The sequence below is a fragment of the Mustela nivalis genome (assembly GCF_964662115.1).
Source record: "Mustela nivalis genome assembly, chromosome: 14".
Classification (NCBI taxonomy): Eukaryota; Metazoa; Chordata; class Mammalia; order Carnivora; family Mustelidae; genus Mustela; species Mustela nivalis.
In genome coordinates this window covers 68,360,988-68,382,740 of record NC_139033.1, presented here as the reverse complement: position 1 = coordinate 68,382,740, position 21,753 = coordinate 68,360,988, and the positions used below count along the sequence as shown (strand labels likewise).

Below are 21,753 nucleotides of genomic sequence, written 5' to 3'. Positions count from 1 at the left end.
GCCAGTGAGATTGGAGGAAAACTGGGAAAGTATGTCCTTATGGAAGCCAAGCACATAGAGTCGGATGAGGACTTGTGGAGGGAAAAAAAGTGTTCATGGGGCCAGGGTAGGGGGTCAAGTAAGGGGTGTTCACTGAATCTAACAATAAGTCATTGGTGATCTTGGCAAAAACACTGTCAGTGAATTGGTGAACTAGGAAGCCACAGATATGGCAAGTGGAGGGGTGAGTTGAAACAGTGAATGTAGCCATTGAAGAAGTTTGGCTATTCAATGAGGATGGGGAGAGGCTGAGGAGCTCTTTGAGAGTCTCATTGAAACTCAGTTAATTTAGGGAGATTGGGATGTCCAGATGTGCGTGAAGCTAACGCTTCCAGTTTAATATATTTTTTTCATTGAAGGTGTCAGTAGTTAATGTACTGAGAGTGAGAGGGTGGTGAAGTAATGCTTCTGATAAGTCAAAAGGATTTGTTGTGGAGAAGAGGAGAGAATAATAGCCTTGGAGAGTAAAGAAAGATCGCTGATTAGAGACCAGTTTTAAGGTGGAGGCAAGAGCACAGCTGTGCTACCATCTGCAGAGCTGTGTGGTTTGTATTTTCTTTCAGGCAGCCCACCCACATCCTGCATGGGAAGTCTTAGTGTGGTTAGAGGGTGAGTAACTTAGTCTGATCTGGGGTTACCATTTTGCACCGTAGATGTGACAGAAGTGTGGCACAAAGGTGTTGAGGAAGTTGGCAACAAGGTAGTTGAATAGATAAACCAAAAAGGCAGGACCAGGGCTCAGCCACCTGCAGCCACAGGCTAAATCTGACTGCTTGTTTTGTTTTTTTTTTCATTTTAAATGTTTATAAAAGTTCCTGTGTAATATCTTACAATATGCCCCCTTGGCTCACCTAGACTAAAATATGTACCAAGAAAAGTTTGCTGATCCCTTATCTCAACCAAAATAGGGTTACAGTAAAAACAGAATGGGACTGACAGGTGGACATAGAGGGTTTGGGGACTGAAGGTCTCAGTCAGTATCTTGGGATAGCTGAGTAGGAGACTGAGAATAGGAGGTTGTAGTGAGAGGATTGTGAGTTCAAGGTTTCAGAGCTGGGGCAGCTAGCTGTGCTTGAGCTTTTGGCCATGGTAGTAGGACCACAGTAGAGGCCATGGCTATCCATGGAACTGTCAAGGAACTTGAGAGCCTGGGTGGGGATGATGAAGTCACCCAGGAATTGTAGGAAAGGAAGTGTGGGAATTGTGCCATTCAGATTGGGATGAGGTAGTTAATCTGATAAATAACAAAATCAAAGAGTCAATCTCTAAAAGGGAGGCACACCAGACTAGAAGGCCAGTGATGTTTAAAAAGGTGAAAGTCAAGCAGAGAGAGTCTATCGTATGGTTTCACTTAACTTGTGGAGTATAAGGAATAACACAGAGGACATTGGGAAATGGAGAGGAGAAGTGAGTTGCGGGAAATTGGACGGGGAGACAAACCATGAGAGACTATGGACTCTGAGAAACAAACTGAGGGTTTTGGAGGGGAGGGGGGTCAGGGGGTGGGTGAACCTGGTGGTGGGTATTATGGAGGGCATGTATTATAGGGAGCACTGGGTGTGGTGCATAAATAATGAATTTTGGAACACTGAAAAAAAAATAAATAATGAATGAAATGTCGGGGAAAAAGGTGGGAGTGGCTAGTGAATGTTAGGTAATGGAAGCATATAGGCAAAGGAACTTAGGACGTTCAACTGGATTCCATTCCTAGGGCTTTCAGGTGTCTTACGGGTTGGTCATTCATTTAAAATAAGGCACCTTTCCATTGTTGCTCTAGCTCAGGAAGGCCAAAGCAGGGCATCTTTGTGGATAATAGACTTCAGCGTTCCTCAGTGCTCTAGGGACATAATCAGCCTGACTGCCTTCATGCTGGAAGCCGTTCTTATTGATCACCTAGGGGCAAGGTTGTTGAACGACTTTCTCATAAGGGACCTTCAAGTCCTTTCTGTTGCCGAGTCTGTGATAATACAAATATGATACAGTTGTCTCTAAAATAGAAGGAAATAGCCCACTTAATTCACAGATGATTTTTCACTTGTAATTCCTTGTTTATTACTAAGCACCAGCTAGCTCTGTTGCAGGCACTTCGTAGGGCTACAAAAATGAGCATCCCTTGGTGTTATCTATGTATGGACCACTCTCTAGCCATCGTTTCTTTATATATGAGCACGTGGCAGCCATGCTTTGACCTATGTCTGTTTCTGCTCTGCTTCATCTTGACTTTGGAACCACAGATGTAATAGTGCTAGGTACCAACATAAATATCTCATGGCATAAAATGCCTAAAAACTCTGAAGCCTTTGTTCCTCTGTCTCAGGGCTTGTGCGGTAATGCCTCATACTCAGTGAGCCCTCAGCAAATGTTTTTTTAATTAAAATCTTTCATTTTTACAATAGCATAACCTATACCTTTATGCAAAACTTGAATTTAATGTGTTTTGTGTTTGTGTGCCTATTTTTCAACTAGTTGATGGATTTACAACTGAGTGACAGTAACTTTCGTCGACACATCCTGTTGCAATATCTCATTTTATTCCAGTATCTCAAGGGGCAGGTCAAATTCAAAAGGTAAGTTCATATGGGTGGGTAGTAAATGATTTCTGAACAGCCCTCTCTGAAAGAGGACTCACATATATATTTTTCTTATGTATCAGACACATTTAATGCATGAGGGTCACATCCCTGAAATCTCCTTTTGCAGAACTCTGGATAGTCAGAGGCTTTTCTTAGAGATTCTGGATGTGAGGATCGTTGTTTCAGAGAAAGGTGTTGACTAGATCTGCTGTCAGTGGCAGTCAGACGTGCTGAGCACTGAGGTTGCTGGGGTCCTCCGCTGTGTGGGTGCATCTCTGTGCCCAACTTCCACCATTCACCTCTCACCTCACTCAGGCATCTCCAAACCTGATGGGAAGGCTAAGCCTGTAATACTTTCATGAGGTGTGAAACGGTCTAAGACATCAGAACTCAAAAAAAGTGAAGTAAATCTTTGAAGAACAGAGGAGTTCCAGTTTCTTTGGGGTTTTAGAAACCCTAATCAGCTCCTCGGCTTCCTAAGTACCTCCACCTGCAGCACAGACCACTGCCTCTTAACCTACCCATAATTGAAGTCGAGTTAATCATTACTTGATGGCGTTTTTAAGTTTGCAAAGCAATGTTGCATTTTTAGTTGTGTGAAAAACGTGCCTTTACTACCTGCTAGCTTTGAATCCTACTTTCATGACACAGTGGGTGCAGTTCAGCTTTCAGACTTGTGATTTTAAGATGACTCATAGCAAGTACTCAATATGTTATTTCTTATCCTTCTGTTGTTGAGTTTCAATATAGCAGGACAGGAGGAGGAGGGACTTTGGAGCCAGACCTAGGTTTGAATTCAAGCTTTATCTGTATGGTCTCTGTTTAATAAGCATACATTCTCATTCTGAGAAGTAAATGAATAACTCATCTAAAGTGCTCATCCTGGCACAGTAGTTTGTCACCGTTTACTGCCTGGCTATAAAGCATTCGGTGCTAGTGAAAGCTGGAGTAATTGTCCCCATTAACACTTTGGGTCTGCCTTCAGCTTTCTCTAAGGTTTTCTATTCCTATCTTTGTTGTTGTTGTTGTTTTAAGATTTTATTTATCCATTTGACAGAGAGAGATCACAAATAGGCAGACAGGCAGGCGGGGGTTGGGGGAGGGGGCAGGCTCCCTGCTGAGCAGAGCCCGATGTGGGGCTCGATCCCAGGACCCTGAGATCATGACCTGAGCCGAAGGCAGAGGCTTAACCCACTGAGCCACCCAGGCGCCCCTCTGTTCTTGTCATAGTTAATCAGACTGATTGTCATCCTCCTTCATATACCTTTGTGTCTTAAATTCTAACCATCTTAAATGAAATGCAAGAATTTTCTCTTATAATCCTCTCATTTGTGATTGTTCTTATCTTGGTAATTTTTGACACTATTTGACACTTTTGGTTAACTTACCTATTATGTGCCTTGGGTTTTTATAAGACTGTATGTAAGCCTTAAAATTGAATATACATTGCTGTAACTCAAGCCCGCTTTTGTTGCTTTGTTCCCTAGTTCAAACTATGTTTTAACTGATGAGCAATCACTCTGGATTGAAGATACTACAAAATCAGTGTATCAAGTAAGTTCAACATGCAACAAACCCATGATTGAACAAAATGGAAATTTAGAATTTTCTTTGTTTCAGCCCCAAATAGGAAAATAAGGATAAAGTTAAGCTCAGGTACAAGACCACAAACACTTCTTGGTCCTCTGCCTACAAACCACTCCTATGATGCAGAAAGTTGTTGAAAGCTTAGTATATTCTTTCTAATCACAGCTACTATCTGAAAACCCCCCCGATGGAGAAAGATTTTCAAAGATGGTAGAGGTATGTGTTTTATATTTACATAGTCTTCTTAGCACCAAATAGAATTTCAAAGGCCTTCATTACACAAATTAATTTCTGTGTTTTTCCCAGCATATATTAAATACTGAAGAAAACTGGAACTCATGGAAAAATGAAGGCTGCCCAAGTTTTGTGAAAGAAAGGTAAATATATACTCATCTCAAGCACTATGAGAAGAAAGACATTTCAAAATACAGTTTGACGTGATTATTTTACATCATGTACAGATGTATATATGTATTTCATAGTAAAAAGCAAATGTTTAACTCTGTAAGAATACAACCGTTTTTACTTCTAGTTGAATCTTTCACCTCAGATTTCTTGTCATTAAGTTTCCAGAACAGATTAATCTATTATTATTGGGAAAAAATGGTATAAACCCACTCCTTGTAATTTGTCCCTGGATGTGCCATTTTTGTCTTCTGATGAGTGTTCTATAATAATAGAAAACATTTATGTTTTTATGGGAAGAAAACAATAATTGAATTTTCTTTTACATTAAACACTTTTTATGTGTGCTATCCATTTGTAATTCCAGTGTGTTTTATTCACCACAGAACGTCAGACACCAAGCCAACAAGAGTAGCTCGCAAGAGAACAGCACCAGAAGACTTCCTAGGGAAAGGACCCAACAAAAAGATTTTGATGGGAAAGTAGGTTTACCTGTCTCCATATGTAGGATGGTATTTTTTCTTTTTAAGATGTTAGTGTAAGACCCTCCCCAGTTTCTGTGTTTTTCACATTTTTTGTGTGTTTGATACATACATAGATGACTGAAACAGACCACACGCTCTCAATCTCAAGGGCCCTTTACATGGATTCACATAGATAGATAAGCTTCCATTTTGTCTCCTGCTTCCCAAATCCATGGCTCTAGACTGTTCTGTTTTTTCCATGTCACAGACAGTGTAATTGCTATTAGATTGATCCAGCTCACTTCCAGTTGCTGCAAGGTACCATGATCCTTCAATTTCTGTTACCTTCCAGTTAATTATTCATTGCTTTATATTCTGCTTGAATATTTTTAGAACAAACAAATAATTGTTATCATTAAAGACAAGCATATGTAGAAAGTTTGCCAAATACCAAAAATTAATGAAGAAAGTTAAAGCTCATTCTGTCACCCCCTAAAAATTCACTGTTTAAGTATTTTTGCAACCTTAAGGTATATGAGGATGATGTCCATTAAAAATATTTTTATGTGTCTGTTTTGCAGTGAGGAGTTAACAAGGCTTTGGAATCTCTGTCCTGATAATATGGAAGCTTGCAAATCAGAGACAAGGCAAGTTTAACATGTTTCACATGAGGTACTGCTTTACTCAAATGTTAAGTGAATGAAATTAATTTGTTATGGTTGATTTTGGCATAGCAGAGTATGGCTTCCCACCATGAAACACCTAGAAGTGTGGATAAAATACTTTTAGAAATCACAGGAAAATACAAATTCACAAAAGAAGAAGGTTAGGGAACCAAAAACCAAAGTATGAGCCAATATGAGTGTTTCTAGCTGGAAAGCTTGCAGATGCATCCCACTTTGGGAAGCCAAGGAGCTTGGGTTTTAAGAGCCATGAAAGACAGAAAGTAGGGCCTTCAGCCTGCAGAGAGTTGTTACTGAGTTTCCTTTGAATAAAACTGAGGCCCTTGAAGCACTGCACTAAACATAAACAAAGAGCATACTGGGGAGTTGGGACTTGTTCACTGGGCCAGGAAATAAGCTTGTCCATTTCTAGCTGAGGTGTGGGTGAAAAGAAAAACAGTCCACCTGGAGAAACAATAACCACAGGTCTGCTGTCATGCAGTCCTCCAGTTTGAATTTATACCACTGGCCTGTAAAGGAACGCCCTAGCTGAGGGGGTGAATTCAGATGTCTCAGTCTGATGTTACAAAGCTTTCTGGAGGTCATACCTTCAACCTAAGCCATACAAGGATCCTACAGATAGAAGTCTGAAGATACTCAAGCATCTGAACTTAAAACATTCAAGAAAACAATATACCATGAGAAAGAATCAGCAGGTGGAACAAACAAAACAACAGAAGTTAGACAACCACTTCAGATAATGAAAACATCCAGTAAATACAGCTTAAAATAAGTATGTTTAAGATAGTTAAAGATATAGAAGAAGGAATTGAAACTTAAAAAGGAACAGGACACTCTCAGGAGCAAATAAATTTGAAAAAAAAAATTCTAGCAATAAAAAAAAAAGTCATTGAAATTTTAAGATTTAATAGGCATGTTAAATATTAGACTAGAATGTTACATATGAAGATAGAGATAATGAATAACAACTTCTATTAAGCATGCTTGCTAAGTATGTAAAAGAAACAGAATATATAGCTTTTAGATGAGAACAAAAGGAAGTAAGAAAACTCAAGCAATCAAATAAAAATAGGCAAGGAGAAAGACGTACATAACAAACAAGTGATGGAACTTAGGCATAAAACAAATATAGTTAAAAGAAATTCAGGTACAACAATAAAGGGAAATGGACTTTCTAGTTCAAAGGTAGAAGTTGGTATTCTATTTTAAAAGCCCATCTATGGAGCACCTGGGTGGTTCAGTGGGTTAAGCCTCTGCCTTCAGCTCAGGTCATGATCCCAGGGTCTTGGGATAAAGCCCCGAATCGGGCTCTCTGCTCAGCGGGGAGCCTGCTTTCCTCTTTCTCTCTCTGCCTGCCTCTCTGCCTACTTGTGATCTCTGTCTGTCAAGTAGATAAAGTCTTTAAAAATAAATAAATAAATAAAAGCCCATCTATATGTTATTTGTAAGAAACACCTTAAGGATATGGAAAGGCTGAAACTAAAAAAAAAAAAAAAAGAAAAGAAAAATGATATAGGAAGGATAGTTATATTGATATCAGACAGAAGAGTCTTAAAAGTGCAGAAAGATACAAGAAAAAAATGCATCAGAAATAGATATTCTAAGCCTTGTTTCTAAAAAATATAGTTTCAAGAAACTGACAGAATTAGAATGAGAAATTAACCAATCCATCATCCTGACACTTCATTTTGACAAATGAAACATTTGCAAAATGTTTTACTAGAATTTTGACACTCAGTACTTTCAGCATTTAGAAAGTTTGCTCAAAAAAACTTAGGATTTAACAAGATGATTAACAGACTTGTCTTACAGAAAACAGAAATGCATTTTTTTTTATGACTTTATTTATTTGACAGCAAGAGAGAGAACACAAGCAGGGGGGAGTGGGAGAGGGAGAAGCAAGCTTCCCACTGAGCAGTGAGCCCAATGCAGGGCTCAGTCCAGGACCCTGGGATCATGACCTGAGCCGAAGGCAGACGCTTAACTGAGCCACCTAGGCACTCCCAGAAATGCATTGAAATTCTACGTGAGTAACAAAATATATTTTAAAAGCTTTCAGATACTTCTAAGTAACGCCAGAATCAGAGAAATCCTATGGGGCCCCTAGATGGCTCAGTCGGTAAAGTGTCTGCCTTTGGCTCTGGTCATAATCCTGGAATCCTGGGATGGAGCCCACATCGGGCTTTCTGCTCGGCGGGGAGCCTGCTTCCCCCTCTCTCTCTGCCTGCTTCTTTGCCTACTTGTGATCTCTCTCTGCCAAATAAATAAATTCTTAAAAAAAAAAAAAAATCATATGCCAGTGATGCTGGTGGGAGCCTAAATTGGTACTGCCACTTTGGAAAACAATTTGGAAGTAACTAGAAATTAAAGATGTGCATACCATACATCCTGACAATTCCACTCCTGGGTTGGTTGATCTTAAAGTAGTTCTTTTAAAACTACAAGTTGAGAATTGCTGATTTGTGAGGTCAGTTTATTAGTTGCTACTGGCATTTTTCTTAGTGGAACAAAATACATTTTTGTGAAACATTAGTTTTACTTACATATTATGATACACATACTTGCATTTGTGTTTTGGGTTGTAATACCAAGTTAATTCCTTACTGTGGGTTGTAGGAGAGGTTTGAAGACCATAGTGTCTAAAGAAACTCGTTCACCTGCACAAATGAGACTGGTACCAGGATGTTCATTTAGCAATGTCATAGCAAAAATGGGGAACCACCTAAATATCAAAGGGAGAATGGATAATGTGTGATATGTTTGTGTAGGGGACTGCTGTACGTCGCGCATCAGAATGAGGTTGAGGACTATTGCATCTGATAGACATGCTTCAGAAAAATCAGGGTTAGAAGTTTGAAAAGCTTCAAAACAGTATACACTCAATTTTAAAAAAACAAAAAAAACCTAAGTGATAAATATCAGATTTGAAGTGCGGCCACCTCTGGGGAAAGAGAACGAGATCAGAAAGGGGAGTTGTATTTGTAGTGTCTGTAAAACACTACATAAATACTGGTAGATTTTTTTATTTGTATGTATTTTTATTTGTATATATTTTAATTGCATATATGTATATATATTTGTAGTTATTTTTATATATTTGTATTTATAAAACACATACATATATATGGCAGTGCCTGGGAGGTTTGTTCTGTTTTTAGTCTTGATTGCTTGTGGTATAGTTGACCCTCGAACAGGGGTTAGGGTGCCAACCCCCACACAGTAAAATATGCATAAGTAACTTTTGATTCCCTCAAACTTCAGTAGCCTACTGTTGATTGGAAGCCTTACTCATAACATGTATAGGTGATATATTGATATACAAAACATGAATACATTTTGTATGTTATATGTATTATATACTGTATTCTTAAATACTGTATTCTTAAGGTAAGGGAAGCTGGAGAAAAAAATACTAAAATATTAAGGAAGAAAAAACACATTTAGAGTACTGTATTTATTTTTTTTAAATCCACAAATAAGTGGACCCACACAGTTCAAACTCAGTGATGTTCAAGGATCAATTGTATAAGTAATTTTTAAACTAATAAATGGTTCCAAACACTGATCAATGATAGTCTGGTTGGGATTTTAGTGTCCCCTTGCTTTGTCTAGTGTGATAGATAAAAGAGTGGTGGTCAACTCCAAGGAAACCTTCCAGCCCTCTTAATGTTTACTAGTTAGAGAGTGTGTTATTGTAATGAAAGTTCTAAGATTGGGTGCTTGAGCTTTCCTTACAGAGCCCATTTTTCTAGTTTTTAGTCAAAATGTCTTATAATCAGACCTCGGGTCTTATTTATTTGCTTGTATCAAAATCTTATTTCTAAAACCAAATTCCGGAAAGATACAATTAAAAACCAACCACACTTTCATGGGAATGACCTAAAATAAGCTCACAGTTAAATAAATCTCAGTGTGGCCTGGGTATTAGTGTAGGTTTTATGAATTCTGGCTTAAAGAAAAAAAGTCCTTGAATACGGACACTGGATGTGACATTTTCCTCCTTGCTGGAGAAATTCAAATGCTGTGAAAGCCCCAGCTGCCCCTGACCAAGTAATATTACAGGATAGAGCCCAGTGACTGTTAGTGAGACATTACATGGAGTGTAGTATATGACATGATGCAGGAGCGCACTGACTGTTGTCCTCTTTGAGAAGTTCCATTCTGAGTCATTTACCTCCTTAAAAAATCGGGAGTTCCTAAGTAACATAACTCAAGTGTGGGTAATATTAGAATCTTTCATTGCCACTATTTTAGGAGTAGTTATTATTAAGAACAAACATATATGATCCTCACTAGTTGTTTTTTTAACACTCAGGGAATACATGCCAACTTTGGAGGAATTTTTTGAAGAAGCCATTGAACAGGCAGACCCTGAGAACATGGTTGAAAATGAATACAAGTAAGTAGTATTTATTATGAGCTAACATTCTACAATATTTTTTTAGGAATTGTATGTACATTAGAACACTAATCAAGGGAGACCATTGATAGGTGAGTACTTTTCCTCCTAGGTGAATTTATGTACCAGGTTCATGTAGGTACACATTCCTGATTTCAGTGGCCATGCCCACTGACCAGCATGACAGAATCACACTTGTTTTGAAAATTAAGAACAATCGCCTTGGGCCTCCACCTTCCCACGAATAATCCTCTTTTCCCCTTCAAAGCAGTGCCTCCTGAGACATGCTGATAGCTGTTGCCTTCATTTCCTCACCCCCCATTCCCTTGTCAGCTCACTGCCACTGGGTAGTCTCCCTGTCCCTCCACTGAGGTAGCGGTTGTCAAGGTCATAGATCTTTTTTCCAACCTCCCAGCATTTCCCACTTTTCTCTCCTTCCATAATGTATTCTCTTGACACCCACTAAACTACACTCCTGCCTCGCTGCGTAAGAGCTGGCTCCCCATCCACTCTGCCTAACTCCCAGATTTTGGAGTAAACTTAGGGCTCAGTCTCGGGTTTTTCATCTAATCTAGGCAACACCACATAGCCGTTTTTAAAGATTTTTTTTTTAAGAGTTTACTTACTTTAGAGAGAGTTTACAAGCAAGGTGAGGGGCAAAGGGAGAGACTCTCAAACAGACTCCATGGTGAGGGTGGAGCCCTGCGTGGGGCTTGATCTCACCACCCTGAGATCATGACCTGAACAGAAACCAAGAGCTGGGCCCTCAACTAACTGAGCTACCCATGTACCTAGCCGCATGGCTATTTCGTTCTTTCTTTCTTTCTTTTTTAAATTTTTTTAAATTTTAATTTCAAGATTTTGAGAGAATGAGCACAAGCAGAGAGAGAGAAGCAGGCTCCCTGCTGAGCTGGGATCATGACCTTAGCCGAAGGTAGATGCTTAACTGACTGAACCACCCAGGTTCCCCAGCCCCATGGTTTTAAATAGGCATTGTGGTATCATATTTTAAGGGCAAGGGCTTTGTCAGATTGCCTGGGTTCCAATCCAAGACACTTTTGTCACTCACTGGCTAGACTGCTAGGGGAACTGTAACCCCTTTCTGCTTGTTCTCTCATTGCTACGTAGTAATAACACCCATTTCAGGGGGTTATTCTGAGGATTAAATAAGATGATTCACTTTGAACCACATAGGACATGTAGTTAACACGCAGTAAATAGAGGGCTGTTACTAGTGTGACCTTGTGACTAGTTATGAGTTAGTTACTATGATCTCTTAATGAAGGATGCTCTGGTCAGTTCTCCAGCATGAGAATTGTGATCTTTAAACTCAAAAAGTCTGGTCTCCTGCTTAAACTGTTTCAGTGACTGCCTGGAATAAACCCAGACTCCTTACTGGAGCCTTTAGACCTCACTTTGGCTGCTGCCAACTTTGAACCACATTTCCTTTGTTCATTTTCTCTCTGCTCTTGCTTCACCAGCCAGGTTTCTGTTCTTCGACTCAAAAAGGTCGTTCCACTTCAGGACCTCGGCATTTGCTAGCTATTATGTTTACTTGAAACTTCTGCCCAGGCTATTCCTGTGGTATGGGCTCACTTCATCTCTCCTTGGAGATACTGCCTAAGGGCAGTTTTCCCTGGGCCGAAAGCTCCTCACCTGAAATTTTCATTTATGTTCTCATCCTTACCACTGTGTGAAATTCTTATACCTTGTGTTTATCAATAGCAGGGATACTTGCCAGTACATTTACACATTCACTGTCTGTCAGGGACTCCCTGAGCACTTACCGTATTTACCTCTATGGTAGAAACTGCCCCTATCTCCATTTTACAGTTAAACAAAGTGAGGCAGAGAGTGAATCATGTATTGAAGTTCTCATCTAGTAAATGCCAGAGCCAGGAAATCACTCTGGCCTCAAGGCCCTGCTTCTGACTGCAAGATTATAGTGTCTCAAGTGTTCAGGGTACCCATAAGATCTGAGTGTTGTTGAGTGAATGAAGGTTAGATAGTTCTCCACGAAACCTTGGTTTCAGAACCTGAGTGTTATGGATTCCTGGAGAGTAAGAAAGTTTGTATGTATAACTGGTGGGGAATTTTGAAAATGCTTAAAAAGACTGAAACTGCTTAAATGGAAAGTTGTCAGAGAGATAGGCTGGTTAACTGATCAGGCAAAGCCTTATACTATGACATTAAGTTGGCAAGACCACAGTGTAAGAGTAGTTTTGCAAGTTTAGCACTTGTTAAAATTAGAGGCTCATTTGTAAGAGAGGACTAAATAAACCAGTTGCTATCCTTAAGAACTTAGGGGGATCTTCACAATTTGTGCCCTGGATTCTTCTGCAGCGTGGCTGGTTCTGGAACATTATTTTTAGCATTTGTGAGGTTTCCATTCTCCCTGTGCAGCACTGCTGTGCTTCATTAGGGAACAGTTTGTGGACTCTGTCATCACTGCTCACTGGGGGTGGCTATTCCAGGTTTCCCCCTTTTGGTTTTGGAACCATTTTTATTCATTGAGTTTGGTATTAAGCAAATTAAAATGAGATGTTTATATAAACGGAAAATGACATATTGAATATGGTCAAAACCTTTAGATGGCATTGCCAGTATATCAACTCACTGAATATAGTAAACCTATTTTTTCCAGAGGTAGATGATTACTGTCCTGCACACAGAACCTCATTACTATCACATACCAGCTTTTTAAAGTAAAATGTATATAAACTTTTCAGATGTGTTTGTTGCATAAGAACCTGCCTCATCAGATTCTGATTTCTAATGTTCATTTGTAAGTGTACTGCACCCTTAGAGGTTCTTTAGGAATAAGATCAGAATAAAGAGAATGGTGCCTTCAGCTACTTAACCTAATTTACTGTGGGACATTCTATATTCTAAACTGGAAGGCATATAGAAAAAAAAAAAACAAACAAACAAAAATTACAAGACTGACATTTCTTTTCCTAGGGCTGTGAACAATTCAAATTATGGTTGGAGAGCCCTGAGACTATTAGCACGGAGAAGCCCTCACTTCTTCCAGCCAACCAACCAGCAATTTAAAAGTTTGCCAGAGTATCTCGAAAACATGGTAATAAAGCTAGCAAAGGAATTACCAGTAAGTAATATCCATCAGCGTTTTCATAGTCTTTAGTTGTTATCTTACTTAAAAGTACTATCGCTAAGAAGCTGAATTTATAGTTCATCGTATGGGAAAAAACCACCTACAAACCTTCATATTTAAGAATAAGGAAAAATGCATTTTGGTGTACATTTATAGGAGTACATAAATTGATAAATTTTTTTGTAAAGCATGTAATTTAATTTTAAAGCTCACAGTATTTTGGTTAAATAGTTATCTCACCTGTAAACTCAGACATGAATTTCTCCTGTCTGCCAGTGTGTTGTCTTTTATCAAACAGGATCTATTACGGGTAGCAGTAGGCACCTTGACCTTTCTACTCTGTTCTCTTTTCCAATACAATTTTCTCATTGTATTACTACAATATGGTAAAACTATCCTGCAGAATTTCTCAATTTTTAAGGACCTGGTTGCTTCCCTAGTTTTCTCTAGTCCATTGTTACTGTACACTAGATGTTTGCAAATCATCTTTCATCTTCCCATACTCCTTAGTGGCTCCCTTTTTCCCAGGTGTGGGGGAAGAGGAGTCTTTCCCATCCACTCCTTCTCCAGGTTAACACCATCCCACATTCGTGATCCTTACCAGACATTCACATGTATCGTGCTCAAGGATAAAGTTCTGGGCCCTGTATGTGGAATCTCAGCCACTCATGTCTAAACCAGTAGTATCCCCCAGTTATTTTACAAGCTGGCATTCTTTTAAACTTTCTTCTTCCTCATTTTAGCCTCCTTCTGAAGAAATAAAAACAGGTGAGGATGAAGATGAGGAAGATAATGATGCTTTACTGAAGGAAAATGAAAGTAAGAATTGAATTTTCTTGGCTATTTTACAAAATTGGAAAAGATTGGGGTTCTTTGTTGAGAGGTACGTTATTTGATCTACTTCTCAACTTCTAACATTTATCTCAGCTGTTTCTTATAGTGAGGAATTTTAAACATTGCTTGACAACTTCTAAAATATTACACTTTATGCAATAAAATTTAGAAGTGATGGGAAGGGAAGTATTTACATTTGAGGGCGACTCACCTGTTAATGGAGGGGGGCAGTTAGCTGCTTTTCAGGGGAGGCCTTCATTATTAAAATAAAGGCAACAGCTTTCATTTTAAAAGTACTGCTACCTAGTGATCATGTCTGTTAGAACAGTATTTACCCCATGGAAAATACAGAAAGGAATTATTCTACTTCTAAAATAAAGCTTATGAAAGGTGATTAATAGTTCAGTGGCCCTGTATCTTCCCAGTTCTGTTGTATATTTTGAACTGTACATGTCCTCACACTTTGTACATAATTCACATCTCCTGTGTTTCCTAGGCCCTGATGTCCGACGAGACAAACCTGTAACAGGGGAACAAATAGAGGCGTTTGCCAGTAAACTGGGCGAGCAATGGAAGATCCTGGCTCCCTACTTGGAAATGAAAGACTCGGAAATTAGACAAATTGAGTGTGACAGCGAAGACATGAAGATGAGAGCTAAGCAGCTACTGGTCGCCTGGCAAGATCAGGAGGGAGTACATGCAACACCTGAGAATCTGATGAATGCACTGAATAAGTCCGGATTAAGTGACCTTGCAGAAAGTCTAACTAATGACAATGAGACAAATAGTTAGCTTCTTTCTTTCTTTCTTTTTTTTTTTTTTATTAAAACTGTGATAAGATTTTGTTACCAAGCAGCATTTGATAAGAGGTCCAATGGTTTTGGTAAACAATAAACATTTTTGTAACAGTTGTTGTACAGTTGCCTGGTGCTCCAAGAATAACAGAATGTGTATCTTGATAACTGATCTCAGGGTTTCAGGAGAAGGGAATAGGCTGGGAAAGTGGACTAAATAAAGTGACTTCAAGGTCACATATTTTTGTTAAAATATAATGAAAGTCACTAAGCAATCTTTAGGGAGCATGGTGTTTCCTAAGATACACCATGCCGACTGCGTTTCCTACATGCCATTAGTAGTTAAAAAATTTAACTTGCTCTTCTGGAAATCCCAGAATGACTTTCTGAAATCATATGACTGGTCTAGTCTTATTTTTGCTTTAAAGCAGAGGATCAGCAAACGATAGCCCATTTCCCACTTATTTTTACAAGTAAAATTTTAGCAGCACACAACTCTGCTGACTTAAGTACAGCTCCGTTTACGCTACAACAGCTGAAGTTAGTTATGTCAAAGATATGGTCTGCAAAACTGGAAATATTTACTATCCACCCCACCCACTACAGAAAATGTTTGCCAGCCCCCAACTTTAGAGGAAATAGGATGAAGTCTAAAAAATCCTAAGTCCTTAAAATAGGGCTGCATACTCCCAGGACTGATGTGAAGTTTGAGATGTAGGTAAAAGCAATCTATAAACAGCAAAGCACTATGTAATAATGGCTGGAAACAGTACCATCTACTTTTCTTGTTGCCACTTAAGTGTAATTATAGGGGTCTAACATTAGGGCATTATTGTTTTGTATCCTGAAAGCCTACTAAGTGGATATTCTACCATAAATGTTCTCGCTTGGGCGTAACCTCACTGGCTAGTCAACAGTGATACACCACTGCTCTAATAGCAGAAGGGCCTCAGTGCTCATGGCACAGCATAGAAGGCACACTCAGGAATCGACATTTTCTCAACCACTTTCCCCTTCTCAAAGAACTTATATGCAAGGCTGAACTCTAAAACAGCCTTACTTAAGGGTATAAAATTTAAAACACAGTATAGGTCCAATTTCTTTAAAAAAAAAAATCTTTGGAATAATGCTTATTTGGATCAAATAAAATGAAATCAATTTTTATAAGGAATTAACAGTTTTAAAATTTTAATTCCATTCAAGGCATATACTTTGTTCTAAACCTACCTCATCTATCTACCAACTACAGCATCCTGCAAATCAGAAACTAGAATTCTAATTGCTAAATTTATGTCCTCAGAATTGTTCAGACCAAGTAAGACTGAATAAGAAAGTCAGAGTCACACGCATCATAACAATATCTAAGAATCATTACACTTCTCAGGGTCTCCTCCTCCCCATTCTAATCTGCACTCTCCACCAAGGCAAAGGGAGTACTGATTACCAGTAACTATCATTTAGCTGAAGAAGCTACATACAAATAAGTTTCCCCGAAATCATTTTATCCCCTAGCGTTCTCAGATATTATCACATTGTTCAAAGTTTAGAGGAAAATGGCCACTATTCTCTAGGAATCTAATAGTTACCAGTGCTATGCTCTGCAGAGCATGAAGACAGCATAAGTATAAGCATAAGATTTCATGATAATCCCCAAACTTCATTTTATACACCTCACTCAAAATCAGAGACAAACAGCTAATTTCCTATCCTCTGTCTAGCAATCAGGGCCCTTGAAACAAAGGTGAGGAATTAATTAATTAGAATGTGTTAAAATATAAGAAACCTACCACAATGAAACATCACTTACTCTTGGCACTTTCACCATCACTTTAAAAATCATTGCTGTTACTCAATTCTGAGATAAGACATTAAGATTTTGGGACTAGACGAGAGTAAAGACATCAACTGAGCCAAAGAAAAGAGACCAATAAACATCGTTGCATTCAGCATCCAAAGAACTCCATTAATTTTACAACTTTATATTTCTTTTAAACAGAACATAATGTGAGAAGGCAGAAGAGAACATTTTTAAATGGATGCTTAACAGCAGAGTAAAACTAACCATGTGCAGCAACTGCTTGCTATTAAATACACCTAAACAAGCCAAGCTCCAACACTCAGACAAAAGACTTGAGGTCAGAAGCTGTTAGTCCCTCTTTTTTTTTTTTTTTTATTAAATATCCTCATTTTCTAAAAATAAGCAACCAGAGCTTGTCAACGTTTTTTAAGGTTGATTACTACAAAACCATTGCCAAGTTAAATAATACAAACCATAGTACATCAGAGAGACACAATAATGAATGTATAATCAAATGTACTATTACTGATCACAATTTATTTTAAAGTCATGAAAAGCCAGCAACAGTCAGGCTGGACAAATACTTGATTGTACCCATGTTTCCATGGGTGTGGGCAGCAGCACTGAGTAACACAATGAGAGCAACACTTACTTCCTTTCCACCTTCCTGGCAAAATTTTTGTTAGATAAGGCAAAGGATGGGCAGCTATGAATCACTGGTGGTTTGAACCATGCAAGAACAACAACAACAAAAAGAGTAATAGGTGTGCAATAAACATCTGATTGCTGAATCCTGGGCTGAAAAGGCAAGGGGAAAAAATTTATCACAGAAGGTAATGGCTGAAAGGCATTTCAAATCAGAATTTTTAAAGATTAATGCAAGAAATAAGCTTTTTTTAAATGTCTTCCTGCAACCTTTGTACAGGGCAACACAGTCCCAAAGGCAATTTCCTTTTTTCTGTAATTTTTTTAGGTTGATCCAGAGTGGCCTGCTTTACCCTCTTTTGTTCCACATGAGAGGGGAAACACATAACACCACCTAAATATCTTCCTCTACAGCTCTGGATTATAGAAATGATCAACAAATAACATTTATTTCACACCTAAACATAAATAGCTAAAATGAAGATTACTGTTCACTTTCCTCTTCCATTATTTCAACTCTGCGAGGCCCATAGAGTAAAACATATGCTATGTGCCAGTCTCCACCACCAGAAAGCCGTAAGATATCCTCTGGTGTCACGATGCTGACCTTATCATCATCAAACTTAATCCATTCATCTAAAGAGCAAGAGAAGAAAATGAAATTAATATTTTATTACATGGTTTTCTCAGTTCCATTCCAAAAAAGGTACTGAGTAATTTTATTATGTACAGCAGGATTCCACCTGCCATACTAATGGTTTTCAAAGTGTGATTCAGATGCCACTCAGGTTTTCAAAACCATTTCAGGGGTACCATGAAGGTCACAATTTTTTTTTATCACCACTAGAGCACTATTTGCCTTTATCCCCTCATTCTTTCAAGTGTGCTTTGGAATTTTCCAGAAGAAACAGGATGTGTGATAAAGCAAGAGACTAAATGCAGAAACAGGAGGATCCAGCTGTCTCCTAATAAGCCAGACAAAGCAGGCCTACAAAAACAAATCAATACTATTTCTTGCTGTTTTTTTGTTTTTGGAAAATACTGTTATCTTTGTTACTTATGTGGTATGTAATGGGTTTATTACTGCCAGTTTCCAATGAGTTAATTTCTGAATTTTAATTTCTATTATAGTAAATATTAAACAGAATCCTCAAACAAAAGCTCTTTGTGGATCTCAACAATTAAGAATGTAAAGAGGTTCTGACACTAAAAAGTTTGAAAACCGCTGTGCTATAAAATTTGTACTAAACTGCTAAAATAATTAACAATTGGGGAAACAAACAAAACAAAACAAACCAGAAACAAAAAGCAGAATCCTTACCTTGTTTCCTTTTCACCCATGATACATAATGGCCAGAAGAGCTAGACCTTCCCTGATGTGTTAACACTGCTTGTAAGTCATAGTATCCACAATTATTGGAGCCAATGTCTAAAGAAAGATGTAAATCCCACAATATTAGACAATGAAGAGATGTGCTTTCTCCAGCTAGGTAGCAAGCAAGAAGTCTGAAGGTTAGCCTATTATTAGAATTCAATAAGATACTACAGTTCAAAGTTAAGGATTTATGGAAGGTATTTTAAGAAGTATGGTATTCACAGAACTATAAAGACTGATTTTTACTGCATGTCTAATTTAAGGTAACGTATTTTAAGAAATCTTTCTTTTTAAAAAAAAGCATGATATCAAAAAAAATAGGTAAGTTTGTCAAGACAGTAATTTTACCTTAAACACACAAATACACACACAGAGAGAACTCAATTGAAATGATTTTTTTCCACTTACCATCAGCAAAAGAAAAAGGCTCATATTTAACTTCTTTCTGGGGACTACTCTTTTTGTCACTCTGAAGGGAAAAAATTTAATTTTAAATCATGACACTGGAAATAAAATTTGTATTCTCAGTAAGTATTCATTTCCACAAATATTTACTGGCTACAATGCAAAACACTACCTTACAAAATTACTAAAACGATGTAACTATAGTTAAAACTATAAACCCAAAGAAGCTACACTTAATATACAGTCTTGTATGCACAGTAACAGACCCTCTGATTCTAAGACAAACTATGAGCTGCTAAACCTACAGCATACCAATGAATATAGCAGTACAGATAAACAGCTCTCTAGGGTAGGAAAGGAAAACCCAACTCTATATTTTTACCAAAATACTATCATAAACCACAAAGGATTTAAAAAAAAAAAAGTACCACAACGAAACAAAAGTCAAATTACTGCAAAAAACGTTAAACCTACTAAGACATGGCCGCCTGCTCAAATGAAATGAGTACTGAAAGAGACAGGATTTACTATTTTAGACAAAGATTTTTGGTGGGAATTCCCTGCCTCAACCCAGTTCAGTTTAATATAAAAATATTAAACTTATCTAGGCATATGGACACAAAGTTATTAAAAACTACAATGGCGATGAACACAATGCAAGTAGATTAAAGATAGCTGGAGTGACAAGTTAAAGGCTCCTACAACAAAAAAATGGCAATTAAGTCAACGAAGAAACCATTCCTTTTTGTCTTAAAATTTCACACCTAGGGCAACCATAGAAAAAGGTATACAGAGAAAAATATTTTTTTTAAAAATTGAAGATAAGTCAAATTAGATTTCTATTATATGTTCAAGTAAACCTACAAGGCAATGGGGAGAAGTGAAAAACAGAAGAGAAAGCAAAATATAACAGATTAAACTAACAAATCAAGTTATATTAAATGTAAATGGTCTAAATATACCAATAAAAGATATAACAGTATATTAAAAAACATGACCAACTCTATGCTGTATGTAAGAAACTCTTCAAATATAGTAATGTAGGCAAATTTAAAATAAAATACAGAAAGACATCATGCAAACATTAACAGAAACAAAGCAGCACTGACAATATTAATATCAGAAAAGTAAACTTCAGAATAAAGAAAATTACCAAGGACAGAGAGGGACATTGCATAATATAAAAAGGTCACTCCACCAAGAATACTTAGCAATCTTAAAGATGTATACACCAAATAAAAGAATTACAAAACATGCAAAGCAAAAGCTGACAGAACTGAATGGAGAAACACATAAAAGTCACAATTTCTGCTTCCTCACTCATCTCATAAAAACTAATAGAACAACTAGACAGAAAAACAGCATCATTACAGAACATGCAAGACCACCATCAACCAACTGGATCTAATCAACATCTATAGAAAATTCATTCCATTCAACAACAGTAGAATACAATTTTCCCCCCCAAGTACCCATGGAACATATACCAAGATAGAGCACACATCCTAAGCCATAAAGCAAACTTGAACAAATTTAAAGGAATCTAAATCACACAAGTGCTTTCTCTCACAATGAAATCAAACTAGAAGCAATAACAGCAAGATAGTAGATAAATTTCCAAATATTTGGAAACTAAACCAGACACTTATGAATAATCCAAGGTCGAAGAGAAGTCTCAAGGGAGATTTTTTAAAAATACAAGGAGTAGAGAGGTGCCTGGGTGGCTCAGCTGGGTAAGCAGCTCAGGTCCCGATCAATGCCCCACATAGGGCGCCCTGATTCGGGAAGTCTGCTTCTTCCTCTATGTCAGCCCCACCCCAGCCCCTGCAAATGCTCTCTCTCGTTCTTGTGCCCTCTGTAATAAATCAGTAAAACCCTAAAAAAAAAAAAAAAAAAACAAGGAACAGAATGAAAATGCAAATACAATGTAACAATTTATAGGACACCGTGAAAGCACTGCTGAGACAAACTTTACAGCACTAAATAAATACATTAGGGGAAAGTTTGAAGAAAAAAACCTAAGCTCTCACAATTTAAGAACCTAGAAAAAAGAAAACAAAATAAAACCCAAACAAGCAGAAGAAGAGTAGAGATCATTAATATTACAGAAAAACAGAGATAAATCCATTTAGCCAGTTCTTTGAAAAGATCATAAAACTGAATCCTCTAACAAAACTGACAAAGGAAAAAGAAAAAAAGACAAATTACTAGTATCAGGAATAAAACAGAGGACAGATATATCATTACAGACCCTGTAGACATCAAAATAAATAAACAGGCTGCCTGGGTGGCTCAGTGGGTTAAAGCCTCTGTCTTCGGCTCAGGTCATGATCCCAGGATCCTGGGATTGAGCCTCACATCGGGCTCTCTGCTCAGCAGGGAGCCTGCTTCCTCCTCTCTCTGCCTGCTTCTCTGCCTACTTGTAATCTCTATCTGTCTAATGAATAAATAAAATCTTTCAATAAATAAATAAATAAATAACTACAATTAACAACTACAACACAAAATTGACAAGCTATATAAAATGGATCAATTCCAAGAAAACAAAGTGACCAAAACAAACCTAATACAAAACACATCATTTGAATAGCCCATAACTACAAAGGAAGGTAAATATTTAATTTAAAAATGTCTGGG

General features: G+C 37.8%; 2 protein-coding genes across 5 annotated transcripts in view; one reads left to right on the top strand and one right to left on the bottom strand.

Annotated features, from left to right (window-relative positions):
- THOC1 (THO complex subunit 1) overlaps positions 1-15,007 on the top strand; it is a 52,820-nt gene extending 37,813 nt beyond the window's left edge. For both annotated transcript variants that reach the window (XM_082698774.1, XM_082698773.1), the window contains 10 exons: positions 2,506-2,606; positions 4,100-4,166; positions 4,365-4,415; positions 4,506-4,576; positions 4,991-5,086; positions 5,650-5,715; positions 10,067-10,150; positions 13,112-13,259; positions 14,009-14,084; positions 14,596-15,007. In XM_082698774.1, the coding sequence (XP_082554900.1) occupies positions 2,506-2,606; positions 4,100-4,166; positions 4,365-4,415; positions 4,506-4,576; positions 4,991-5,086; positions 5,650-5,715; positions 10,067-10,150; positions 13,112-13,259; positions 14,009-14,084; positions 14,596-14,891 (1,056 nt within the window). In that variant the 3' untranslated portion in view covers positions 14,892-15,007. The remainder of the gene's footprint in view (positions 1-2,505; positions 2,607-4,099; positions 4,167-4,364; positions 4,416-4,505; positions 4,577-4,990; positions 5,087-5,649; positions 5,716-10,066; positions 10,151-13,111; positions 13,260-14,008; positions 14,085-14,595) is intronic.
- USP14 (ubiquitin specific peptidase 14) overlaps positions 14,888-21,753 on the bottom strand; it is a gene marked incomplete at its 5' end in the record, with an annotated part of 49,571 nt that continues 42,705 nt past the window's right edge. For all 3 annotated transcript variants that reach the window (XM_082698775.1, XM_082698777.1, XM_082698776.1), the window contains 3 exons: positions 14,888-17,972; positions 18,658-18,765; positions 19,120-19,180. In XM_082698775.1, coding sequence (XP_082554901.1) covers positions 17,821-17,972; positions 18,658-18,765; positions 19,120-19,180 — 321 coding nt within the window. In that variant the 3' untranslated portion in view covers positions 14,888-17,820. The remainder of the gene's footprint in view (positions 17,973-18,657; positions 18,766-19,119; positions 19,181-21,753) is intronic.